Genomic DNA, 24077 nt, shown 5'->3' with positions numbered 1-24077 from the left:
GGGCACCGCAGCTCGGGTGGTCCCGAGCGTTCTCCTGCTCGCTTGGGTAGCCACAGCCGCGGGCGGGGGGGAGGTCGAATCAGACCCGCAGAAAAACTCGATGCGTGCGGGGATATTCTAGAGACGGCGCAGAGGCGACTCTGCGTAGCCGAAACCCGGAGATCTAATCCCTACCTTACCCTTCCAACGACCAAAATTGGTAGGGTTTTTCCCTTCTACACTTTACTGTCAGTCATAATTCTCTCTTAGCGCACGGTTTACAAAGTGGGGTTTTTTCTTACTCTTTAAGCTGAGCAGGCTCACAGGGTGGTTGCAAGTTGCAAACCTTCGAAGTTTGACAAAAAAATCCTCCTCTGGACTGGACGTTTCAAGACAGAAGAAGAGATTCCTCTGAGGATCCCGTAAGTGCACTGGCCTTGTCCAAGGGTAACATGGAGATGAAGGGAAAGCAGTGGTGTGATCCTGATTCTGTGGAAAATTTAAAGCTTTTCCACAGAGTTAAAACGATCGGTTTTACAATGCTGAGACTTGGAAACAAATTAGAGGGCCAAGAATTTCCTGTCCTGGTTAGAGGTTAAGATGAGAAAATGTTCCTTGCTGGAGTCCCTAGAGCCTGGGATTGAGAACGGATCCATCTGAGTAGACAGCCTTGGTTACATTTATGTACTGGCTTGTTTGTTTTGCTTAGTCCTAACGTGCAATCAGAGAAGGATGTTATTGGTAAACAATATGTTTTGTTTATAGTTCGCATTAACTGTTCTAAGGGAGCTGTCACTGAATGACTACATACAATAAATTATTTTTTATTATAGAATTTGAGGAAAAATAGGGAAGGAAGTAATGAGAGAAGAAGCCGATAAACAAATCTCCATGTGGAGCAGCCTGGGAGAGTGGAAGGTGTCCCTGGGGATGGGATGGGATGGATGGAATGGATTTGAAGGTCCCTTCCCACCCAAACCACACAGACTCTGCAGTTCTCTGACTTGATGAAAATTAGCAAAGCCTAAGGGAGTCAGATGCTAAACACCTGAAACCCCTCTAATGTTTAAGGCTCCCTTTTCTTAGGATGTTAGATAGCGTGTTAGACATCTCTCCAGGACACTACTTTTTATCATCACAGTATGTCCCTGCCTTGGATCATACATTGAGAATAAACAGTGTGCAGAGCTGTGTAAAGAAACAGGTACATCCTCTGCCTATTTTTGCTGGTTCCTGACAGTTTCATTGGAGTTTGCTGAGCTGGACAGTGGCTTTCTGGACAGTTTAGCCTATCTTGTGCTGTTAGTTTCACCATCTTCCTCTACAGGAAGGTTCAGACGTCTCAGGAGCTGTAAATGCTATTTAGGTTGTCAGGAGATGTTTATAAAGACATGGCATTTGTCAGTCATACAGACACATGCACAAAAATCACTCCTTTCTGGCCTGGCAGGTGAGTGTCACCACTGTGCTTTCTGGGTAAGCAAAGTATTTTTAGAACTGTAAGACTATACCACACTATACTGTACTGTAAATAGTAATATACTAGAAGCAGTTGATTGTTAGTAATTGAGGGTGAACTGTGGCACTGTTTTAATTCGTCAAACGAAGAACTGCAAAGTGTTGCTACCTGTGAACACAACCTAACTGCTGAAGATTGTTTGTGCTGTGAAACAAATCTGCAGGGTTTTTTCAAGGCTGTTGTGGTTTCTTTGTTTTTGTTTTTTTTTTAAACCCCAGCTGTTGCTCACTTCAGCAGAGGTTTGCCTGGAGTCTTGATTAAGGACTGAATAGCAAAGACCCTAATACGCAATTAGGGAAGAACATTGTCTGTTTTCCTTAAAGCAGATGCAGAAAGCAGGGAGAAAGTGAAAATCTGCCTCAGAGGAGTTTCAATTAGTGCACTGTGAAATATAATTAGGCTAATACATCGGACTAATAACATTTACGGTTTAGCTTTTGTTGCCACAAATGGGTTATTGGATTAATGATCCTACGTGCCAGTCTGATGTGCAGTTTGTTTTGAAGACGATTCTTATCATTGTACAAACCAGAAGCAGCTCCTTAGAACTGCAGGTATTGTTAGCCACTGCAAGAAACAGAGTGTGCTCAATGTGCTCCTCCTGTGTGAGCTGGCAAGGAGGGGCTGGTTCAGCACTGCCACCCATGGGACCTCTCCTCTTCCACCACAACAAACCTCAGAGCAAAGCATTGCAGCCCTCAGCCTTGGTGCAGGCTTTCATGGGCACTGTCAAATCCCCAGCTCTGCCCGATCCCACCACATTACTCTTTAAAGTAAATCTAAAGGTTTTTTGAAGGAAAGAGAGCATTACTCCAAGTTTACATAGAACACAAAATCAATTCTTTATGCAATTATTCTTTTTACACATATAATTCTGAGTTTATACATATGTATAAAACACATACTTATATCTTACAAATATCTATCTATATATATTTAAAAAGCATTTCCATGATGAATTATGAATTATGAATTGGGGCACAGCCAGTATCATTATGAATATATTAAAAACTGTACTCCCAAGTATAATGTTTCACTTGGAAAAACTTCGCTGAATGTTTTGGGACAATTTTCATGATTTCCTGTACTGCTGGTTCCCAGGGCCACGCTGCTGGCTCAGAAGAGAGGAGGGTGGAAATGGGAGCTATACCAAAGCAGATTGCTGGGATGTAAAATGCCTCCTTTGCACCGATTACTGCCAAACAGAGGACAGCAGTTTTCACTATTGTTGCCTTTGATGACCAGCAAAAACAATCCTGTAGATTGTCCTTGTTTAGGTGTGCCTTCCTGAAATAGCGAGGTGGCTGACATCAGCTGCCCACTTTCTGACAGGCTGCTGCTTTAATAAAGAGCTAAAATCTCTTAAAACTCATAGTACTACAAACTCTGCTTTAATCAACAATCCAAGGATGTAAAGTCCTTAGCCTACAGAACAGCATCTGAACAGGTTAGATAAAGCAGTAATTGATTTCTGAAGCTAACTTTGAATAAAAGCAACTTGCTTTTACTCCGTCTGACATGACATATACATCTCCATCTGTTTTAAACAGATAACCCCACTCAATTTTCACTATGTTTAGAGTTTAAGGTATGATTTCTAGTGTAGCCAGAAACCCCAGGCATTGAAATGCAAATATTTATTGCCTGAGCAATTTATTCCCAGCTTAAACTCCAAAATAGTCTAAATCCACTAAATGTTGCTTTTCCATGGCAAATGGATTAGGATCAGAAAATTGCTGATACATAACTAACCGCAGCAAGCTGAAGATGCTTGTTTCAGAAGCTAATTCTATATTTACTTTTTAATTGTGATGTTATGTCTGCAACGCTTTGAAGAGATACTTTGCCTTTTTTAATGACTCAATTCAACTACTTTAATTGCAGGCCAGAGATGCTAGACAAAGCAAGAAACAAAGCTCGAGTGAAAGCCTGTTACATCATGATTGGGCTCTCAATTATTGCCTGCTTTGCTGTGATTGCTTCAGCTAAGAAGGTGAGGTATGACCATGTAGCGTACTTGAAAATAATGGAATTCTGTGAAAACCAAGAGCAGCAGCTGAGAGCTGCCCAAGCTTTAGCTAATGTAGTCTCTGTCACCCCCACCACCCCTAAGCGGCTGTTGCCCATTCCTGAGGCTGGGCAGCTTTCCCTGGGTGCACCCTTACTCATACACTGTTACTTCCTCAGGCTGCTGCACGTCACGAGTCCTTAACGAGCCTGAACTTGGCAAAGAAGGCCAAGTGGCGGGAGGAGGCTGCGCTGGCCGCGGAGGCAAAGACCAAGTAACTTCGTCTGAAATGCTGAATGTCCTTGGAAGAGCAAAATTAACTGCTGCTGAGAGCAATTAGTGAGTTTGACCCCTAAATGGACAACTGTAGTATGCACACCCTAGAGCCAGTAAGGGCAGCTACAGCATCACAAAAAGAATGGGAATGGCTCTTTCATTAGGAAGATATTCAGGATACTTGTTGCATATAATTAAAGCTATTTAGAATGTTCTGCATATTATTAAAAGCAGTAATTAGTTTTAAAGGGGATGAGGTAGTTTCCTAAGAATGTCAGGTACCTTTGCTTAGATAATCACAACATTTTTACACCCAAGAAGTTTTCTGTCTGGTGACAGTGCACAGTTTTTCAGTGCACAAATTGCCACTTGGAACTCATTGGCATCAATGCTGTATTCAAAATGGTATTTGCATTTTTAGCTTTAAGCAGCAACACTTACTGAATCATTAAATAAATACAGTAAACATCTGTAAAATAGGTTTTATTGGTTTCTGTATGGTATTTGGAGATTTAACATTCCATAATATTGCATACTACTTATATGTGTTCTGTTACAGTAATGGGCCTTTGGCCTGGACTTAAAGATGCACTATTACTGTCTGAAGTTAATACAGATAATTTAGATTTCCCACATTATACATGTAAGACATTGTGCCATAAGTAACTAGAATTTTTCATTCCAGATTTCAGTGAAATCTTGAGGTCACAGTTTAAGTCCACGTATCAATTTGCAGACTTATTACAAAAATTCTCAGCTGTACAATTTAATAAATTCAAACCTACTGAGAATTAACCATGAAGGAAAGACAATAGTGCATCTTTACTATATTTTTAAAGACAGGCCCAACAATAAATAGTTTCCAGTTGCAAACTTGCTCTACAGCAAACATTTCTGTGCCAACATTATTACTATTTTCTGATTGCTGCTACGAACAGTGTGTAAAGCAAATACTAGAAAATTAAAAAGCTGTATGAACCAATCCTCAGACAAAAGTGCAATGATGAAAAAATTAGATATGATTCAGTGTAACAAGAGTAGGGAACTAATAAAAAAAATCTTATGCTCTGCATAGTTGCATAGATTAGTTAGTTAGTATTTAAGCAGAACAAATGGTACCCTTTTAATTAAACCCAAACCCTTGTATTTTTAAAAAGACTTTGATGGGGCACTTCAGATTGCATATAAAATGCCAAACTTAAAGAGATTTTCATATCACAGTTTTGTTTCTCTCTCCATACTAGTTTCATCTCTTTAGGCATCATCATAATCATGCTCCTACCTGTAAATGAGTACACCAGAGCTGACCTTAAGTCATAATCTCTGGTTTTATTTTGTTCATTTATGTGCTTCTAACAAAGCATGACATAAACCCAGTGATAAAATAGGAGAGACCATCCTTTAAACAATTTTCATTATTATTTTTTAACACTATCAGGGTAAACCAAATGTTGAGTTTAAATAAAGACTTTCATCATCCTAAGTCCATCAATTTTAGTTCCCTTTCAAACTGTTCCATTTAACTGAGGCATGAAATATAGTTTGTCTAAATGTGTAAAGTGCAGTCACTAACCGTCCACAAGATAGAATAATATATCCACACAACTGAAGACATTCTTTCAAAACAAATATAACACTTTAAATCTCCCCTCTTTTCTTAATTTTCAAGTCTTTCAATTAAGATTTTCATAATTGAGATTTGGTTTAAATAAGAGAGGCTTATAAATGTAGTTTTACAGGGTTGTCCAAATAAAAAGGAGGCACAGCTGGTTGTTATCAAAACAAGGTTGTTAGAAACAAAGGAATACCCTGTTACCTGAATATTTCTCTTACACTAGAACACTGAAATTCAGCATTTGCTAGTAACCTTGGTAGATTTCCATGATTGTTACCCTGTTCTTTGATAGATGGGCAGTGGGGAGATCATGGGAAAGAATGAGGGTCGGTATATGAAAACCTAAAACTGTAAGAGTAAAAAGGGCGTAAGTACAATTACCTAACATTATATGAAAATTTGGCAGCTGTATTCAATATTATCACACTATTCAAAACTGTTGTATGCTGTACAAATCTAGGTTTAAAGTGTCATTTGCTAAAATATCTCATTATTCAGAGTTCATAAAGTAACAGCACTCCTATATACACTTCTTACACTTCTATTTTCCACTAAAAAGACTTCTAAGGGAGGTTGCTTCCCTCGCAGTTATATCTTAGTCAAAACTGACCATTAATTTAGAAAATCCACTTCAAGTCCCACATTCAATTACAATATAGAATATATTGCTGTAACATCAAAGTGAAACATCTTAGAATCTTAACTTGCATGTAAAAAAAATTCTAAATATAAAATGGTACTGTAAATGATACCATCTTTAACCTGTATTTTTCAGTGCATTAAAATATTATTTAGTGACAAGCACAGTGCCATGGGTAAGTGTTTTGAAGTTAGAATTGCAGCCTTTTATGAAGCATGAAATGCTCTCATATGTCACAGATTTCACTTAACCCAGGAATTTGATGTTAATATATTAATTACAGGTAATAAAAAATAGCAATACTTCAGAGTTAATCCGAAGTATTAATTTCTCCAAATGAGATATACTACTAATACACCAGAAACACTACTTATAGGCAAGTCAAAGCAGAGCATACATTTTCCTGTACTCAAAACTGTTAACGTAAATATTATAATTCTGTATCTTTTAGTGTTTAACAGCAAACACTGTATATTGTAGAACCTAAATATTTAGATGACAGTAACTTCTAGTTAGTTTTGGTGTCCACATACTTAATGCTATTTACAGTACAACAAACTTTTCCTTCAACTGGTGTGATTCACTATTCATATTTCACTGCAGTATTTCTATTGTCTTACCAAAAGCAAACCAAATTCATTAACCTAAGGAACAATTCAAGTGGCAGTAGCATACTTGGTCAAAAAACAACACTGACTGTCTAAATTTTAAAGAAGCTATTGTACTAAAAGGCAAACATTGCAATGTTTCTCAAACTAAAGTGGTGTTACCACATCTTGACAGAAGACAGCTGTAAAACATCAGCTTGGTGATTGGTGCACCCTTCTGTCAGTCCTAAGTGCAGCTTTCTTGTGGTAACTGCAGCGGCTGCTTCCACTGCAAAGTACTGCAGTTGTGGCTGACTTGTAATGCCATTTAGCAGCTTTCATTACAGAGCCAACATCTAATGACCAGCAAGGTCTCTGCTGATTCCAATTTGAAAACCTGTGAAATAGTCCTCTTCCCACATAATTCAGGAAGAACTTTTTCATATATTCAATATTCTATTAGGTAATTAGCATTATATATGTATATCTATTATGTCTTTAAATACATTTTATAAATAAATTCCAACAGTGTGTTGTAAAGTAAGTAATGCATAAAAGTTTCACAATTTAAATAAATATTTTTCACATTCCAATTCAGCTTCTTACAAGCTCATCTTTATTTCATGCCTTAGTTCTGAAGCAATGTTTCTGCTTCAATACAAGAGGTAGATTTGATAGAGACTGGGCAAGTCAAGCCTACTGCCAAAAATTCAACTGTCAGTAACTGTATTGCTGATATGAAGTTTGAGACTACATGAAAAATTCAGAACTACTACCTAAAATCCTACCAAGTCTTAGCTAAACAGTTCTTGTTAAATCACATTTAATGCTTTTAGACATGATTACTCACAGTTTTTTTTCTGTACATAAGAGATAATGAAGAACACAAATACAAAACACAGAACAGTTGTCTGTAACACAATATATAAAAGTGCATGAGCTGTTTCTTCATCTATTTCTGTAAAACATATTCAGCTTTTCCTCTAACTTTGGCCATAAAGAAAAGACCTCTGAGAAAAAGAAAACCCAAACCATACAAGTGTTTAAATTTTATGCTTATATTCACTTCAGTAGTTTAGAGCTGAAACCCCTCCATTGGAGCCTCCTGCTGTTGAAACACAAACTGCTGCTGACTTTCATCCACCTGAGGTGCAATACTAGAGTCCTCTTCTTCGACACCAAAATAATGTTCTATGAGTTCAAAAGCCTTTTGGTAGATCTCTTGGTTTTCATGCCTCTGAAGAAATTCAATTTTATCAAGTCCTAAATTCAAAATAGAAAATTTTCAAAAATATAGTTGTTTATATAAATGATGAATTCAAATGGAAACAGTTTAAAGTATAACAGTACTTCTTAAGACAAAAGATGCAACATCAAGTCGCCTCAATTAATTTGATATCACGGGTTCTTAATTTCCTAACCCATGTATTTCTAGTCTTCATTTTCTGCTGTCCAAACTCATTTTAAAACTAAGCTAGAAGCATTTCAATTAAACTAATATCCCAATTTCTCTTCTTCTACTCTTAAGTCTTCCCAAACTCTAAATTCTATCTCCACTCATGGAGCCGTACTAGGCACAGTCTGGTATTTTTTTTTTTTAATTTAATTGTAAGATTTAAAGATACTACCTTTTGGAAAGCTTATAATTTTGCAAGTAGAGGACATAATTCAGCCAAAGGAGCAGAGGTAGGGCTAGGCAGTCAGTTAGGTTAATATAAAATTTCTGTTTAACTTTTTAAGGTAATGTAGTTTCCACTTAGGTTGGATTAGAAAGAGCTCAAATGAACCCTTCTGGTGACTGCAGAGGCCAAAGCAGTGATGGTGATATAATCAGCTGTTTTCCTTACTTGAACTTATACTCTACAGCTTCAGCAGCCTATGCTTAAGTGCTAAAGAAAAGAAGAGAACCTAGAGAGTCAATATTTAAAATTATGAATGGACAGAAAATCTGTAATACAATAAATTCCATTAAAGTCTTCAGTACTTACTCCTCTTATGCATTAAATTGCTAGGTTCTTCAAGCATGCATTTGATTTAAAAAAGTGAACTCTGTAACAAGGAATTCAGATGTAAAGACTGCTTTACAGAAAAGTTAGTACCACCTAGTCAGATACAATGTGGTCAGTTAGAACTACAGTTCTATTAGTTACTAGCAGTTTCTGAAATTCAAATGTCTGACAATTTTGTTTTGTCAGAGCTATAAAAAAGGCAATTCTCCAAAAAGAATACCAGTTTCATTATAAGCCAATTGTAAAAGAATCCAGTCATGAGATTCCACAAATTAGAATGCCTTTATATAGAGGTTTAGTTCAAAAACTTTTATAAGATACTAAACAAAATACTTGCAAAAGTAAAGTAAGTGTTTTATGACCTGAAGTTCATTTTGCTGTTACTGATATTTACTATATTAAAAAGTAATCCAACTTTAGTATCAATTAAATAAACCCTTATCTTACATCCCTGTTGGTAATGAAACTGTAGCAGGCAGGACTATGTATTAAAAACTGTATTTAGGAATGGCTGATAAAAGCATGGTTCCAATAGACTGGGACACCTGGGTTAAACCCTTCTGAGAATGCTTCTCTAGAGGGACATTTAAACTGACCGCAGACAAACACCCAGATATTTTCTGCATTTAACCACTTTCCCCTAAATGTTACATTACTTACTTTGTGATACTTTATGTTTACTTCTGCTTGGAATAATTCTTGTATTAAAACTTACCAGCAAATTTCAAAATGACTCACAGTGGTTTTGTTTTTACAGCCTGGAATAAGGAAGTTCAGGTATGTGGTTTTACAAGAAGTGTATTCTTACCATAGGCTTCCTCTATTAGGGCACAGTAAGGATTAACGCCGATTCCATTTTGCTTTGACTCTTGTTCTCCAAGACGCAGAATATTTTCAAGTCCATTTAAAGCCACCTGTACTATTTTTGAATCCATTACAGTCAGGAGGTCACAAAGAGGCTTGGTACAACCTAGTGCTACCAAATACCTTTATAACAGAAACAAAACAGAGGAAGGGGAAAAGAACTGATAATCCAGAACATTTATTCTGACATACCAGTCTACTGCTATTAATACTTACTTTTGCTAAAAAAAGGGGCTGTAACAACAGAATTTCTAAAACATGCAACAATACAAAGAGAAATATAGCCCAAAATGAAATAAATATTACAATTTTTCTTAATAAAACAAAATGAACATGTGTATTCCTAATAGAAGTGTGAAATCTGTAGTCTTCTAAAATTCTTTTTACTACAATCTTCAGCGGGGTTTAATTGAATATAAAAGAAAAAAATTTATCAGGAAGTTCTTTTCTCAGGCCGTTGAAATTTCCTAGTGGTAAAAATATCAAGTAAACACATTAGATATATGTAAGAACACTGAGCACTGTTCTGTGCTAACACAGTTCACACTAGCAGTCCATTAAGATTTTAGCATCACCTACTATAAAGAAAAGGATGTAACTGTAAATACAAAGACAAAAATACTGGGATGCTGAGTATCCCACTCTTTTTCACAATTTTGAAAAAAAATTGTGTATGAACTTTCCCAAGTCAACCTGTGTCACTGCTTCTAGCATGTAAGTAAAATTATGACAGCAACATTTGCCTAAATACAGTCTAATTCAGTGGTTTAAAACTATCCTGCTGTTAGGCAGTAGTACCCTAAGGACATTAGGAGGACTAAAACTTCATTACACCAATAATATAAATGTATTTTTGATGAAGAGCCATTGTTATGGTATTATATGCACATCTACTATTTGAAGATCCTGAATTAAAATTTACTTTTAAAATGTTAGATTTTGAAATGTTACATTACACAAGCAATTAAAAGAAATTCAAAAAAACAAGACAATTTCCTTTGTTATCTCTGTTATCCCTCTGATAACACTAAGTGGTTTAAGAAAATCAGGATTAGTTACATTATAAATAAGAACATACTTCTTGCAACCAATCTCCCAAATATGCTGGAAAAGTTATCACATCACTTTCAGTTCTGGCTTTCAAATAATACAGTAACTTTTAAATCAAATTATCAGCTACTGATTCAAAGTGATCATTATTCTACAGTATTCAGAGAAACTAGAGTATTTTATTCTAGCAATTCTATCTTTGTAGCATATAAATAGCTACTGATAGTAAAAGTTTAATCAAACTCAGTTCTGAGCAAGTTTAGGTATCTGCTTTCAAATAATGGTGATAGTGAAGTTAAAACACATGAAGAAAGCACTAAAATCCCTGAAGTCTGTCCCCAAATATACAATCCCACTGTACAAGTTTTCTAAAGAACCCCCCCAGTTTTCCATTTTCAAACACAAACTGTTCATCAGCTGTTCAATTGTATTTGACAATGTAATATCAGCTGCAGAAGATAAGCCTGTGAAAGCTTTAGGTGCAACATCCCTGAAAAAAGTACAAATTATTTATTAAGTTTGTTGCATGTACTTTGATTTTTCTGAATTTCTACACTTAGCCTCTGTACAGAGTTTCAAGGAAATGAGGCTATGTTCAGGATTTTGTTGCTTGACTTGAATCTGCCAAGATTCAAATGCAGAAATCCAAATGCCCTGTAGAAGATCCTTAGGCAGAGAAAACAGTAACACACAAACTTACCTGATCTGTTCAGGGGTTCCTCCTGACGTTGCATTAGTTATGGCCCATGCTGCTTCTTTTCTGGTGCGAAATTCAGCTTTTTGAAGGATTTCAATCAATATTGGAAAAATATTTGCATCTATAACAGACTAATAGATGAAATTGTAACATTTTACAACCATTATAAAGATTTCAGAACGCTTATAGCTTTAACTACAAGAATTAGTGATGCCTGCTGATATTAAAGCAAAGAATATTTTGTTTAGATGATACATACCAAAAATGCTAAAGTGAAATTCAGAACTATTCCAACATTGCACTGCAGTGGCCATCAGAAAACCTTGGTTTTTTATTTCTCTGTTTCTGGTGGGCAGAGCCCAGCTTACTGGATTGGCCCATTTAAAAATCATACAACACATCCTGAGTTTTTGAACTGAAGATCAAGCCTCGGAACAAAATTTTCCATTTTACTGAGGTCCTGTGGACTCCATTGAGAGACTATGTCTGTAATTGGAGACTTTATTACATGTTTTAAGTTACATCAGGAAGTAACATCTTCGTCTCTGATTGAAGCAGAAGGGGAAAAAATAATTTTGGAATACGTGTTCTGATTCAGGATTCTCATTTTTATTGATCAGAACCTTCTTTCAGATAGCTCCAGTCACCTGGAACAAAATCCAGGATGCAGTAGTTTCCACAACAATACAACTCAGTGTTGATGACATCATGTCAAGCTGTCATCCAAGCAAAATATTCACCATTTATAAACTAGTTCACTTTTCACTGGACAAATTTGTAGTTGAAATTGTGACAGCTATTTCTATTTTAAAAATATCTCAAAGTTTAGAAGAAACCATTTAGGTTAGGTAAAATTACAGACAGTTAGGACTAAAACAAATAATAGAGAGCCAGTGCAGTATCCATTTACATCTTGTGAAGGAAAATCAAGTAAAGTAGTAAAATGAAAACAAAACCAACCAAGTAACAAATTTCCAGGCTTTACCTGAATCTGAGCTCTGTTTCCTGCAGTTATATTAGAAACAGTCCAGCATGCTTCTTTTCTGATGGATTCCTTGGGACTACTAAGCAAGTGCAAGAGACATGGTAATGCAGAGCAGTTTAGAATCACCTAAAATAAATTAAAAAGTGAAAACTGGGTTGTACTATATACAGCCTTGTGCAATATGCATATATATATATATATATATATAAATATAAAAGCATTTTACAGAGGACTTCAAAAGATCTTTGCAACACATTTATATTACACGAAGTGCCATACCCTGCAAAATTAGTGTTTAATGCTGTATTGTGTGATCAGACAATCCAGCAATTTGAGGGAATCTACCTTCAATTAAGTTCAGACCAAAAGACTGACAATAGCAAAACTAAGTAAGGCTGCTTAAGGCTAAAATATGAGCAAGACAAAATGATTGACAACTGCACACCTCATTTGTATAGTTATTTGTTAATTTTTTAAGAGATAAGGTTTTTCATTTAATTCCTTAGCAAAATCCTTTTCTCTAGCGCTCACAAATTATGCAGGTAACATTTTTCCTTATGTTCTGTTTACTGGAGTACTGTCAGCCTTTTAGAGAGAATTATTTTTAAAGTAGGACCTGTCTTCCTATTTCCTGCATTACTTCAAAATCAATGCCATTGCCTAAAATTAATAAAATAGATCTTTAGAATAAATTACATCAGTAAGACTATCACATACAAACCCAAGGACAAATTAAGTATAAGCATGGCTTAGAAGTGAAAACCTTGACTGCCTTTAAGATTTGAAGAAGGGGAACCATAATAAGTAACTGAGCCCCCTGAAAGGAAGGGAAAAAAATCTAAAAACCAAAAAAAGCAACAGTCAAAGTACCATACAGAAACAAAGCAATCCACTACATACAATGCTGTAAAAAAATGTTCATTCTTGCACTAACTTGATGGTTAAAATAGGAGCCTAAACTGTCAATTCAACAATACAGGTTTCTAGAAAGCCTCTTTCAGTGACATATGCAGATACCTGTACTGGACATGTATTTTGTTAAAGTTTTCACAAAATTCTGTCTTGCCAAATAATTTTTCTCAAATCAACTAGTCTTACCTGTGTTTGGATATCATCCCCAGTAACAATATTTCCAACAGCTCTTAATGCAGGGGATACCACCTTGTAATCATTATGCCTGGAGAGAAATATTATATTGCTTGATATTACCAAGTGTTAAAACAATAATTTTGCATTTTCAGCAAACAAGGGTTTACTTCAGATGCTAAGTATTTAGTTATCAAAAACACTAATTGCACTTTCCCTGTTTAGCCAAATTTGACTACTACAACCCCACAACTGAATTGCTGATTCAAAGACTGAGCACCTCTATGGAACAACACAACTCAGAGCAATCTGCTCAGCAGATCCATTTCACCCAGCTCAAGTATTATTAAATACGATACTGGAACATGTGTCATTCAATAGCCACAGAAACAGAGGGGCTGTTATGAGGTGTATACTAAAGTTTAGTATGTTTTGTAAGCAAAATTACCCCTTTTGTGAGTCAATCCTAGAAGCCAGCACATGAAGTCCATATTCAGCTGCCTGATGTGTGTGGGAAGGAAATTACAGTTGTCCTAGAGCTTCTATGGAAGAGAAAGCACTCTTCCCTGTCCTGATAGCTATTGAAACGAGCTTTTCATGGGGAAGTGTGCTGAGCTATCTGTGCTGGGAACTACTATCCCAGATCTACTCTGCAGTCCCACGTGAACACAGGGATTTAGTCTCCCTTTCCAGGAAAATAATGAACCAACCCAAACAAACTGGAACAGTTTAAAAATGGCTCTAACCAGCCTCTGGACTTCATTGAGTCTAAGAACTGTCTGTAAAGCAATTATATGTCCTAGAAAGGAAAGTACAACAGTGAAATTAAAAAAAATTAATTTGCAATTCAACATTGGTCGCCAGTCTTTGCCCTCCTACTTCTTCATGTATATAAATTCCTACATTAAATTTTAAGGAATTTAAGGAAATACTTGGGAGAAAACTTTTTTCACTGTCAATGTCAGGAATAATTGCAGGAGCTGAGCAAGCTAGCAAGCAGCTTAAAAGACTTCAGACTGAATTCATGTTCATCACTTTTCATAAAAGTAAATTAAGACATCAGGTGAGAAAACATAGCTTAATTTTAACATTAACAGTACTATAAGATATTTATTTGGTGAGAAGAAGACTTACATAAGCAGCTCTACCAATCTTCGACAGACTCCAGAATCAATAACAGCCTGAATTTTATCATTGGGACCATCTGAAAGGTAAGAGAGGGCCCAGCAAGCATCTGCTAATACATCCGGGTCACTGCTAAACAACAGTCTTGATAAAACATTTAAGCAAGGAGCAACCTAGGTTAAAGAAAAATATTGCATGAAATTAGGTGTTCCATACTTTTCAAGTTTCAGAGAACACTCTGCAAAGGCATAAATGTGCAAAACTATTTACTGCTCAGGTACATAAGGTCATTAATGAATGAGGACCCAGGTGGAACACTTCCTGATTAAACCAGATATCCAATTCAAACCAGCAAACTGGATAAATTCTGATTCACAACCTATTGATTGAGAGATACTGCATTAAGTATATAATTGTTCAGCTTAAGTAAAAAACCATCTGCTTTTACAGGAATTGCTGATGCTTTTTTAATCATTCAGGGAGCAAAATCTCTAAGTAACAAAAGTTTGGGGTTTATTTTTTTTTGTTTTGCTGGCTTTGCAGGAATACTGGCAGTTATTTGTAATAACCAACCTAGAGTAACTCACGCAGCACCCAACATTCACTGAACCAGTGAAAGAAACAATGTCTCATTTCAGTTCTCACTGCCACTGTACCCTCTGGCCTTCATCTCTGTAACTTCTGCACAGAGCCAAATGAACTAGACCATCTTAGCACCATTTGGAACCTGACAGGTGTCTGCTGTACAGCCTGGGACTTTCATATTCTTCGTAGAACTTGATTCTTTACCTTACATGGGTTATGCAAATTCAGTCTCTATTATGTGTCCAACTGCTGCTATTGCAAAGGGCAAAAAGCAGAGGACTTAGTCTTATTAGCAGCTGCCTACACGGCATCCTTCTCCTGTGAGGTTTTGTATTCAAACAGCAAAAAATCTTGTTTTTTCACTACCAGAACAAAACACTAGTAAAGGATATAGGTTAGGTAGAATCATTGTGAGATGATCAATTAACAGATATCAGAAATCCCCCCCTTTTTTTTTAATATTTCTTGAAGAATAATTAAGCAGCAATAACTACTAGTTAGTAATTACTAACTCATGAGGTAAAACTCTCTTCAGATTAATTTTAACGATAGTTTAAACTCAGTCTCTTCTACCAGAATATCCAGTGTTAATCTTTTTAAAAGTCATTAGCCTTATCAAAAATTAATTTCATAATGAAAAGAAGCTAAAACTCCTACTAGTCTCTATAGTCTTTACAGCCACATACTAGAGAGAAGAAAAAAAAAGGGAGAGCATGTAGGCTCTCTCTGACATCATAGTCTGATTTAACTGCATCTGACAGCAGGAAACTCAAAATTTTATTCATGCAGCATGCACTCACAATCATAGAACAAAAAAAAAATTGAGGAAGCTTCAACTATAACTCACATTCTCTACAACAGTTCTGGAGAAAATACAGTCCCACATGGTTTAGTGCTGAATGTATAATCTGTCCATCACTTCACACCAGTGTATGACTATTTGCACCAGATTATAGCCTCAAGTTTTTAAGTGATATGATTTTATTGCTGATCAGTGCCAAAGTAGATGATTTTTCACAGATACAACAGATGGGCAAGACTGTGTGATGACATTAAAAACATAGATATTCTTTAGCTTTCTGATTTCTACTTTATTATACCTTACTGAAGTCTGGAGGTGGGTTCTTTCCTCTACAAAGATTTGAGAGTGCCCAGACTGCATTTCTAGTTGTTGTAAGACGATTTGAATTTGTTAACAATCTGTGAGAGACAACAATAAGAAAAAAGTAATTTTTTATTAAAATTTAGTTAATTTTCTGGCTATTGTTAACAAAGGACCATCACATAAGGAAGAGAAATTCTATTATTGATCACTAGTTTAAATTTATTTATCTTCATATCTTACATGCTGCAACTATTTCATTAAAATCAACTGAATCTGAGATTATTTTGCATAATTTTGGGAGGTCTCATTCCCAAATCAAGTACATGCATATAAAGCAAGCAACTGCTTATATGAAAAATCATTCAACTAAACCTTTCTGAGGGTCTTTAGGAGGGGCTAGGAGATGCAACCCTGCATGGAATGAACTTCGATGTTTTCATTCAGAAAATGCAATTAATAATAATAAAAAACTTCCATAAAAAGTCGAAACCTGGAAGTTCTTGTAAAAAAATTAACACATTACTTCTGCTTTTGCCAAATAGAACATGAAAGATTCAACACCTGAAAAATCAGGTACATAACAAAATGTCTAAAATGTTAATTCTTTAAGCCCTTGGTGAAGATAATCATGTTCTCCCCTACTATTTTAAGCTATTTTACAAAGGTTTCATTTTATTACTTTAAGTGGTAATAAACTGAGTAACGTTTGTCTTGTGCAAATTTTTCCCTGTGATAAAAATACAATGGTAAGCACATAGTAAATGCTGGAATGATATTCCTAGTGAAGATAAATCTTCTTGTGGAACACAGCTCATGTAAGAACTACTCTGTCAGCTCATCTCAGCAAGCAAATAGATAAATAGGAAGACTAGAGCTTGGAGATACTGAATAAAAATGGAGAAAACAGCCCATTGCCTAGGCAGATGGAAACGTACAAGAGGGAATCAAATTATGTCTTGCACCCCATACATTCAGAAATCTGACAACACAGAGTTGGCACAATACAGAAACTTCATACCTGTGAAGTAACACTTCCCTCCTTTTGCAAACATAGAAAAACTTCCAGTCGTGAACTAATTAATTAAAGATATGCATGAAGCTCATGTAAACCAAAACATTAAATTGCTTATTATATTGTTATGATTCTCAATTTAGACAAAAAACTTACATTCTTTTCAAGTAAATTCTAAGCTGAAGTTTTTATTTATCTATACACATACAATATATTATAGTATTAGTTTACAATACTTACTCTAAGAGAGGTGGCAATATTCCACAGTTCAAAACAAAGTCTCTGCATTCTGCATTATCACCAGCAATGTTCCCAAGAGCCCATACTGCCTTAAAAAGGAAAGCATCCAAGTGAATTTATACACACTTGCAAATCAACTTTTACAGATATTCTATACGTTTTACAGCAAATATTACAGAATAGAAAAAAATCCACAATGGTAAAAAATTGTGACAGTAAATTTTTATCTTCCTGCAGGCAGATCAACTAGCTTGTAGGCAAATGGGGGTCAAAGCCTTTGTAACCCCACACACCCCAAAAGAGACACTCATAACTGAATTTTAAGTAGTTATAAAACCCCTCAAGAAGACAGTTACCTGCTCCTGTACATCTTCATGTTCTGAACTAAGCAACTTAATAAAAATGGGAACAGCTCCAGTTTCAATTACAACTTTGGTGTGTAAGAAAGTTCCAGACGCTATGTTTGTCAAAGCCCAAGCTGCTTCAAACTGTTGACGAACACAAACATAGCCATGTTAAACCACTCAGCAATAAAACTTAATATCATGACATGAAGTTTGACATAGGAGTTTCAGAGATTCATTTTCCAAGTTTTTTTCCTTTCCACTGACATGCAGTTATAGTACTCTACACAATAAAAAAACTGGCATTGACAAAATCTCTATTTAGTAAGAACTTCCAGTAACTACATTATTTTTAGGTTTTGGCTTACAGAATTAAGAAAAATTTTGAGTCACTATTAACCAGTACAGATACCTTTTGTTTACTCAATATTAAGTTAATTCTTCTAGAACAAATGTCCACAAGGCCTAAGTGCTATTCCCACAGAGGAGTAGACAGAATTATTTACTCCTACCATTAATTAGATATTTTCTCAAAGATTTTCTAAAAGGATTTCAAACAAGGCTGTCAGTTTCCTGTATTTCAACACTTAGTAAGACAGATTCGGCTCACACATCGTTGCTGATAATCTCGATATACCACTCTGTAAATCCTCTTGAACACCTTTTGCTTTCAACACCCAAGTTTTTGTCCAGCTGAATACATGACCCTAAAGACTACTATGGAATTCACAAAGTCAAGTCACATTTTTAGCAGCAGTAATGAAAACATATTCAGTATGAATATGTTCATTCAGTGGTGAAAAATAATTATATTTGGTTACTCAAAACCCCCATCAAACAAAACAACATGTGCCTTCCAAAGCTCTTTTGGATGGTTTCTAATCCCATTTGAAACCCCCAATCAGTACAAGCTGAACTCACTTGTAGAGTGTAATTTTCACTCCTCTCTAGAAATTTCACAAATCTCTGTACTACTCCCGGTTTTTGAATGACTTCATCTATAGGTGGATTAGGCTCTAGGGAATAAAAACAAACATATTTGTGTTAAAAGACCAAATAAATTCCTTTTTCAATATGACAAAAACCATGAATATGATTTGTAGATCTTATAATTTCATTCAATCCTTTTCTTTCCAAAAGGAGTTACGAACTTTTCACTTGCAGGATCTTCTCTATGAAGTGGTACAATGTAGTAAACACCCTGCTACATATAATAACAGTAACACATACTATTACCATTTGCATGTTAGTAACATCACAAAACACTGTTTCTTCCACCAACAGCTCAGGTTGGTGGCAGAGCAATTATGGTTACTGGATGCTATTTTAAAAGACCAAGCATACCCTTACCTATCATGCTGTAAACATACCAGCATCACCTTAAGATTGCATGTTTTACAGCCCCAACAAAAACAAGTTACAACTCTTCTTTGCCAGCCATGCAATTTTTCTTCCCCTTGAGGAAAGAATGGGAGCGAGAAGCTGAATCACTGCAACAACTATTCTAAGTATGTTAGTGCGCAGTTAGTTACTGTCCTGGACACCTCAATCAAAAACATCCTTGTTTTTTACTTCAAAAGACTTAACATTGAACTAATGAAGATTTCTGTATTTAGCCATTAGGTCAGAAGAGATTCGGCACAGTTTATAAACAGAACTACAAATTTCTGCAAGATGTATTTCAAAATAAAACGTAAGTAAATGTTAACTGACTCTAAGTATAATTCATAATAACACAGAAGGAAGCAACTAGAAAAAACAGGCAATGTTTACCTACCTTTAGAGAGCAATTTTCTGAATTTCTGAGTTGCTGTGAGTTGCTGATCAGGATCATCTGAAAAAATCATCTGTACCATATCTACAGTAATAACTTCTTCCTAAAAATGCAAGGAAGATTTCTTATAGTGTAGTACTATGCACATTAATAGATAACATTCTAAACACACTCTGAAGTATTTACCTCTGGAATTGGAACAGTAGAGCTGACATCGGGATCCTGAATTGGGCTTTCCACCATGGATTCTTCGTTTCCCGGGAGAGACACGTTTCTGCGTTTAAACAGCTGAACAAAGGGGACATTTTGGGAGATGTTAGGAGTAACCAAAGTGTGGGTACAGATGACACACACTTGAAGAAATGCTTTCACCAATACCAGTCAAATAATTTTACCTATTCACCCACGCAAGGGAAATTTTATACAAAAGTTTAGATAACATAAAGGAGAAAAATTATCATATCTGTATTTTGAGAAATTGCACAGCAACGCTTCAAATAGACATTCAGAATAGATTCTTACTAGTTATAAAGATCCATAATTTTTTCCACAAGAAAAAGAAGATACAGATCTTTTTGCTTTTAGTCTTTTATCCCTTATAATTACCATGCATTTTAAACAAGAAATAGTATTCTACAAGCTACTTTCCCCTTTCTTAGTTTATAGGCTAAAATCACCAACACAGAGGCAATGTTTGTGTTTCAGCACACTGCATTCCTCCCTTCTACAGAAGACTACTAAGCAGCACCTGTACTTTATGCCCAGCTGAGGAAAGATTAAACTAGAAACATAATTTTCACATGGAAGAGAAAAAAATAGTGTAGCTTCAAGGTGAACTTCTAAACCATGCAACATTAAACATTCGCTATGTCCAAAAATTGCTTTATAATTAGCTGCACACACTGCCTATGCTCAGAATACATACCAGCACTATAGTATTTAATAAAATATATGCAATGAGTGCCTCTTCATTTGCTGGCATATAAGCCAAACATTCACATTGACCTGCTCTCTTCTAGAAACCAAACCTAAATTTTTATCTTTATTCCAGTACTACACTTACAACAAGTGTAACCAACAAATTTAAGAATATTTATATTTCTACCTTTAGAAAGAAATTATAGGCTCTCAGCCCATTGACTAAGATTTTACCTGTAAGCATAATAATGAAACCACCTACAAATCCTGACATTTCGTCCCTCTAGGTGTCTACAGACCTAGGTTTCTGCTGTTCTACATGTCCAATACTGCAGAACAACTCCATGTTTATATCCAGCTCTATTTCAACAGGAACCTAAACTAAGTATTCTCTCCCCTGTTTGATGCACTTATGGGTTGGGTGTGATTCTGGACACAATGCAACTACAGAATACTAAGTGCAAATTCGGCTTAATTCCATTTAAACCCACAAAAGAACAAGAAACAATATTCCACTTTTGGAAGACCAGCCATTCTTTCTCAATGCTCAACAAGGACACAGAAGTTCTTGGTTGAAAAGTATAAACTTGCTTGGTCTTTCTACCAGTCACAATTTCTTCTGAAGCACAAGCAGTCTCATCTCCCTGCATAAACTCATTCTCAGGTCAGGAAGAGCTGAACAATACCAGTCCAACAAACTAAGATCAAGCAGACCATAACAGTAGTCTCGTGGTTACAACAATCAGCATGGGAGGGGAAACACCCATTATTTTCATCTTTTCATAATTTATCTAGGGAGCATTTACTACAAAATATGTAAACAAAACTTTCGGCAGGAACTGCAATGCGTTACCCATTCAGAGATAAGTGCTCCAGTACCACACCACTTCTGACTCTTACCCTTCTGGCCCAAATAATTGAAATTATTTTTCCATGCACCACTTTCCCAGTAGAAGAGCAAACATTCCACCTCATAGCAGACTGCAGATCAGAGCCTGGGACACTCTCCAGGTTGTGGGAGACAGCCATCCACTTTAGACCAAACAGAAAAACAAACTACCTTCCTTACCTTCCTGGCAAGAAACTACAAAACATTCTGTGAGGAGGAACTATGACAAACTATTAAACAATACAATGTTCCATGTACTCTGATCACTAAAAATTCAATGAGAACAAATGTTTGTATAATAGTTCAGAGACACTAACTGGTAGCCACTTTATTAAGTTGGTGTAGAAGACCTCTTAGGCAATTTGAAGCATGGTATCAAAGATGAAAATAATCCTCTCCCTTCACACACCAAATTTGACCCCAGCTCTAGCAGAGAATGCAAGGTTTCAAATTCTTACTGGAAATATGACTGTTGTTTCAGTCTAGTCTCACATGCATAAACCTAGACTATGGACTGATGTTAAAAGTCACAGCTCTCTCCTCTGTGTGCCCTAGTAACTTAAAAGGGCTTCTATTCATCTTTTTATTATTCTGCTGAGAGGTGCCTGGTGCTTTCCACAAATGCAAACAAAACAGACATTCAACCTGGCACTCCTGGATTCCACTCCAGAGGATGAGTCTGCTCAAGTCCTTTCAGACCCCTGAATATAGCTCCACAGGCACTGAACAGTGAACAGCTCCCCAAGATGCTTACCTGCTCTTCTCTTTTCTGTTTCCGAAGCTGGATTCCTTCCTCCTCTCTTCTCCTGCGCATTTCTTGGGGATTAAGTGCATTATTCTTGTAGCTTTTCATTCTGAAGTTATCTTTACCTGGGCTTGCCATGTTGTCTGTTGAAAAAATACAAAGTTACTCCAAAAGGTCACACCTGCCATCTCTTGGACAATGAAAATATCTACAGCAGCCGCTATATATTCCTGCATCTGTTTGCAATATCGAGTTCATCAACAAAAATCTTTAATGCAGAAATCACAGAAAACTTATGCCTAGATAGGCATTTGCAAACTGCAGATTAAACTACAGTTCATCTCAATAATCAGATACAGCATTAAAGGGCACAGGCTAATGTAAAAATAAACTGGCATCTTACAAGCCAATTGAACACCAAAAAGCTGCTAAAAAGACATTATGCTGCTAAATTTTGATTCTGTCAGCAAGCAAGCAAAAAAATTTCCTTCCTCCTCTCATAAAGATGACACTGAATGTACTACAAATAAACACAAACCGAAGTAGAAAATCTGCAGTAATTACTGCTTCATTTAATACTTTATGGCATTGTTTCTTTACTTTCACTATCTCACAGACATAACAGAAACTAAGGGCTATGCTTTTCCTTCTAAACTGTGTGCAGGAAAGTAATTTAAAGGTCAGTAGTACACAGACAAGCATACTCTTTTTCATTTAAACTAAAAAAATTATTGTCTCACTCCAATTACCAGTTCTTTTAATGGATCTAGTAGATTAGAATCTGACTGTCATTTCAGGCATATCAGCTGTGGAAAGATAAAAGTGATAGTTCACGATTCTGTCACCAGCACGATCAAACGGAGTGGAAAAGGTTGTTAATAGCACGGTGCCTTTTTATAAAGCTAGCAGTGAAGCCTTCATCTGAGAAACAACTCATAAAAACAAGACTCTACACAAACTATCACTCCTCTGGAATTCTACAAGGAGAAAACATGTAAACTACAGCTCCTGAGCTATGCACAATTCTCTGGCAATTTCCATGCTGAGACAATTTGTTTTGGGGTTTTGTTTGTTTTTTTCTTATCAGCAGTACCAAGGACCATGACACAAGCCATGAGAGGAAAACAGACTGCAGAACTTAGGCTGACATCAAGGCACCACTGCAAGGACTTGGCAGCCTGTTTCACCCAAGTATCTGCTTCACAAGAGCCTAAGTAAACTACCGACATCTCTGCACAACAAGGCTAAGTGTGCCACTGTCTAAGGCAAATTTCTAGCAACAGTCATGTAACTTTATTTTCCCAACAATGCCACTGGATTATCTAGTCCTAGAACACCATCCCTTGCTTAATCATTCATGCCTTGCTAGTTTAGTTGTGCCAGTGAAACTGTCAGGCCGAGAAATGGACTGAACAAGAGAAATGCACGTTCAAAGTAACCCAGTCATCACCTCTCTGAAAAGTTAAAGGGCCAACTGGAAGGAAGGTCCCATCGAAACTGGTTTGAAAAGAAAAACTAAGAAATGTATAGCTTCCATCCCACCACAAGGCTTTGAATATAGACATCATAAGGACAAGAAGACTGGCAGTCCCTAGCTTCACACCGTCTGCATCTAGATCCAAGCAAGCCTGCACTTCTGTGCTACAAAACTACACCCGCTTTAACATTAAATCCCTCCACCCACCACATCCTGCACTGCACCCACTTGTTGTGCATAGTCTAACACCTATCATACTACTTTTTTTTTTTTCCCCCTCCTTGTCTACCGAAGGCTCACTAAACACGGCGGTTCGCTGTCCCTCCGCCCCCTCTCCGGCTGGACGCTGCCCACAGGCTTCGCACCGGCCCAGCCCGAGACCGCCAGGACCGACTGACCTGTCAGCCCGACAGGCCGGACACTCACCCACCCACCCAGCCAGCTCGGCTGCACACAGCGAGGAGCGACACTCTTCATCACGTCCCCAGCAGAAGGGGAGGAAGGCCCCCTCCGCCAGCAGCAAGGCAGGGAAGGGGGAGGACGGCAGA

At 36.6% G+C, this 24077-nt stretch overlaps 2 protein-coding genes across 2 annotated transcripts in view; one reads left to right on the top strand and one right to left on the bottom strand.

Moving 5' to 3' along the window:
• The window catches only part of FAM162B (family with sequence similarity 162 member B), a 6913-nt gene extending 796 nt beyond the window's left edge, over positions 1-6117 (top strand). Inside the window, exons 2-5 of the mRNA XM_014312049.2 lie at positions 12-199; positions 290-401; positions 3383-3491; positions 3686-6117. Coding sequence (XP_014167524.1) covers positions 12-199; positions 290-401; positions 3383-3491; positions 3686-3784 — 508 coding nt within the window. The 3' untranslated portion in view covers positions 3785-6117. The remainder of the gene's footprint in view (positions 1-11; positions 200-289; positions 402-3382; positions 3492-3685) is intronic.
• KPNA5 (karyopherin subunit alpha 5) lies at positions 4250-22190 on the bottom strand. Its single transcript, XM_005418443.3, has 13 exons — positions 22062-22190; positions 19687-19788; positions 19504-19603; positions 18648-18742; positions 17739-17870; positions 17383-17471; positions 16126-16225; positions 14450-14613; positions 13328-13406; positions 12230-12355; positions 11248-11375; positions 9442-9620; positions 4250-7887 (listed from the first exon to the last, which is right to left on the bottom strand). Exons 1-13 carry the CDS (start codon positions 22188-22190, stop codon positions 7700-7702), a joined length of 1611 nt encoding a protein of 536 aa, XP_005418500.1. The 3' UTR covers positions 4250-7699.
• Positions 22191-24077: the final 1887 nt, after the last annotated feature.

This window comes from Geospiza fortis, unplaced genomic scaffold (assembly GCF_000277835.1).
Source record: "Geospiza fortis unplaced genomic scaffold, GeoFor_1.0 scaffold98, whole genome shotgun sequence".
Taxonomy (NCBI): Eukaryota; Metazoa; Chordata; class Aves; order Passeriformes; family Thraupidae; genus Geospiza; species Geospiza fortis.
This window is presented reverse-complemented; position numbering and strand designations above follow the sequence as displayed.

What these genes read in the sequence shown, in the direction of transcription:
- KPNA5 (XM_005418443.3), bottom strand. Translation starts at nt 22,190, where the DNA reads ATGGCAAGCCCAGGTAAAGATAACTTCAGAATGAAAAGCTACAAGAAT. An exon ending in ATGAAGATGTACAGGAGCAG is followed by an intron (nt 17,472 to 17,738) that starts GTAACTGTCTTC and finishes TTCCTTTTTAAG; the next exon opens with GCAGTATGGGCTCTTGGGAA. An exon ending in AGATTGGTAGAGCTGCTTAT is followed by an intron (nt 13,407 to 14,449) that starts GTAAGTCTTCTT and finishes ATTTCTCTCCAG; the next exon opens with GCATAATGATTACAAGGTGG.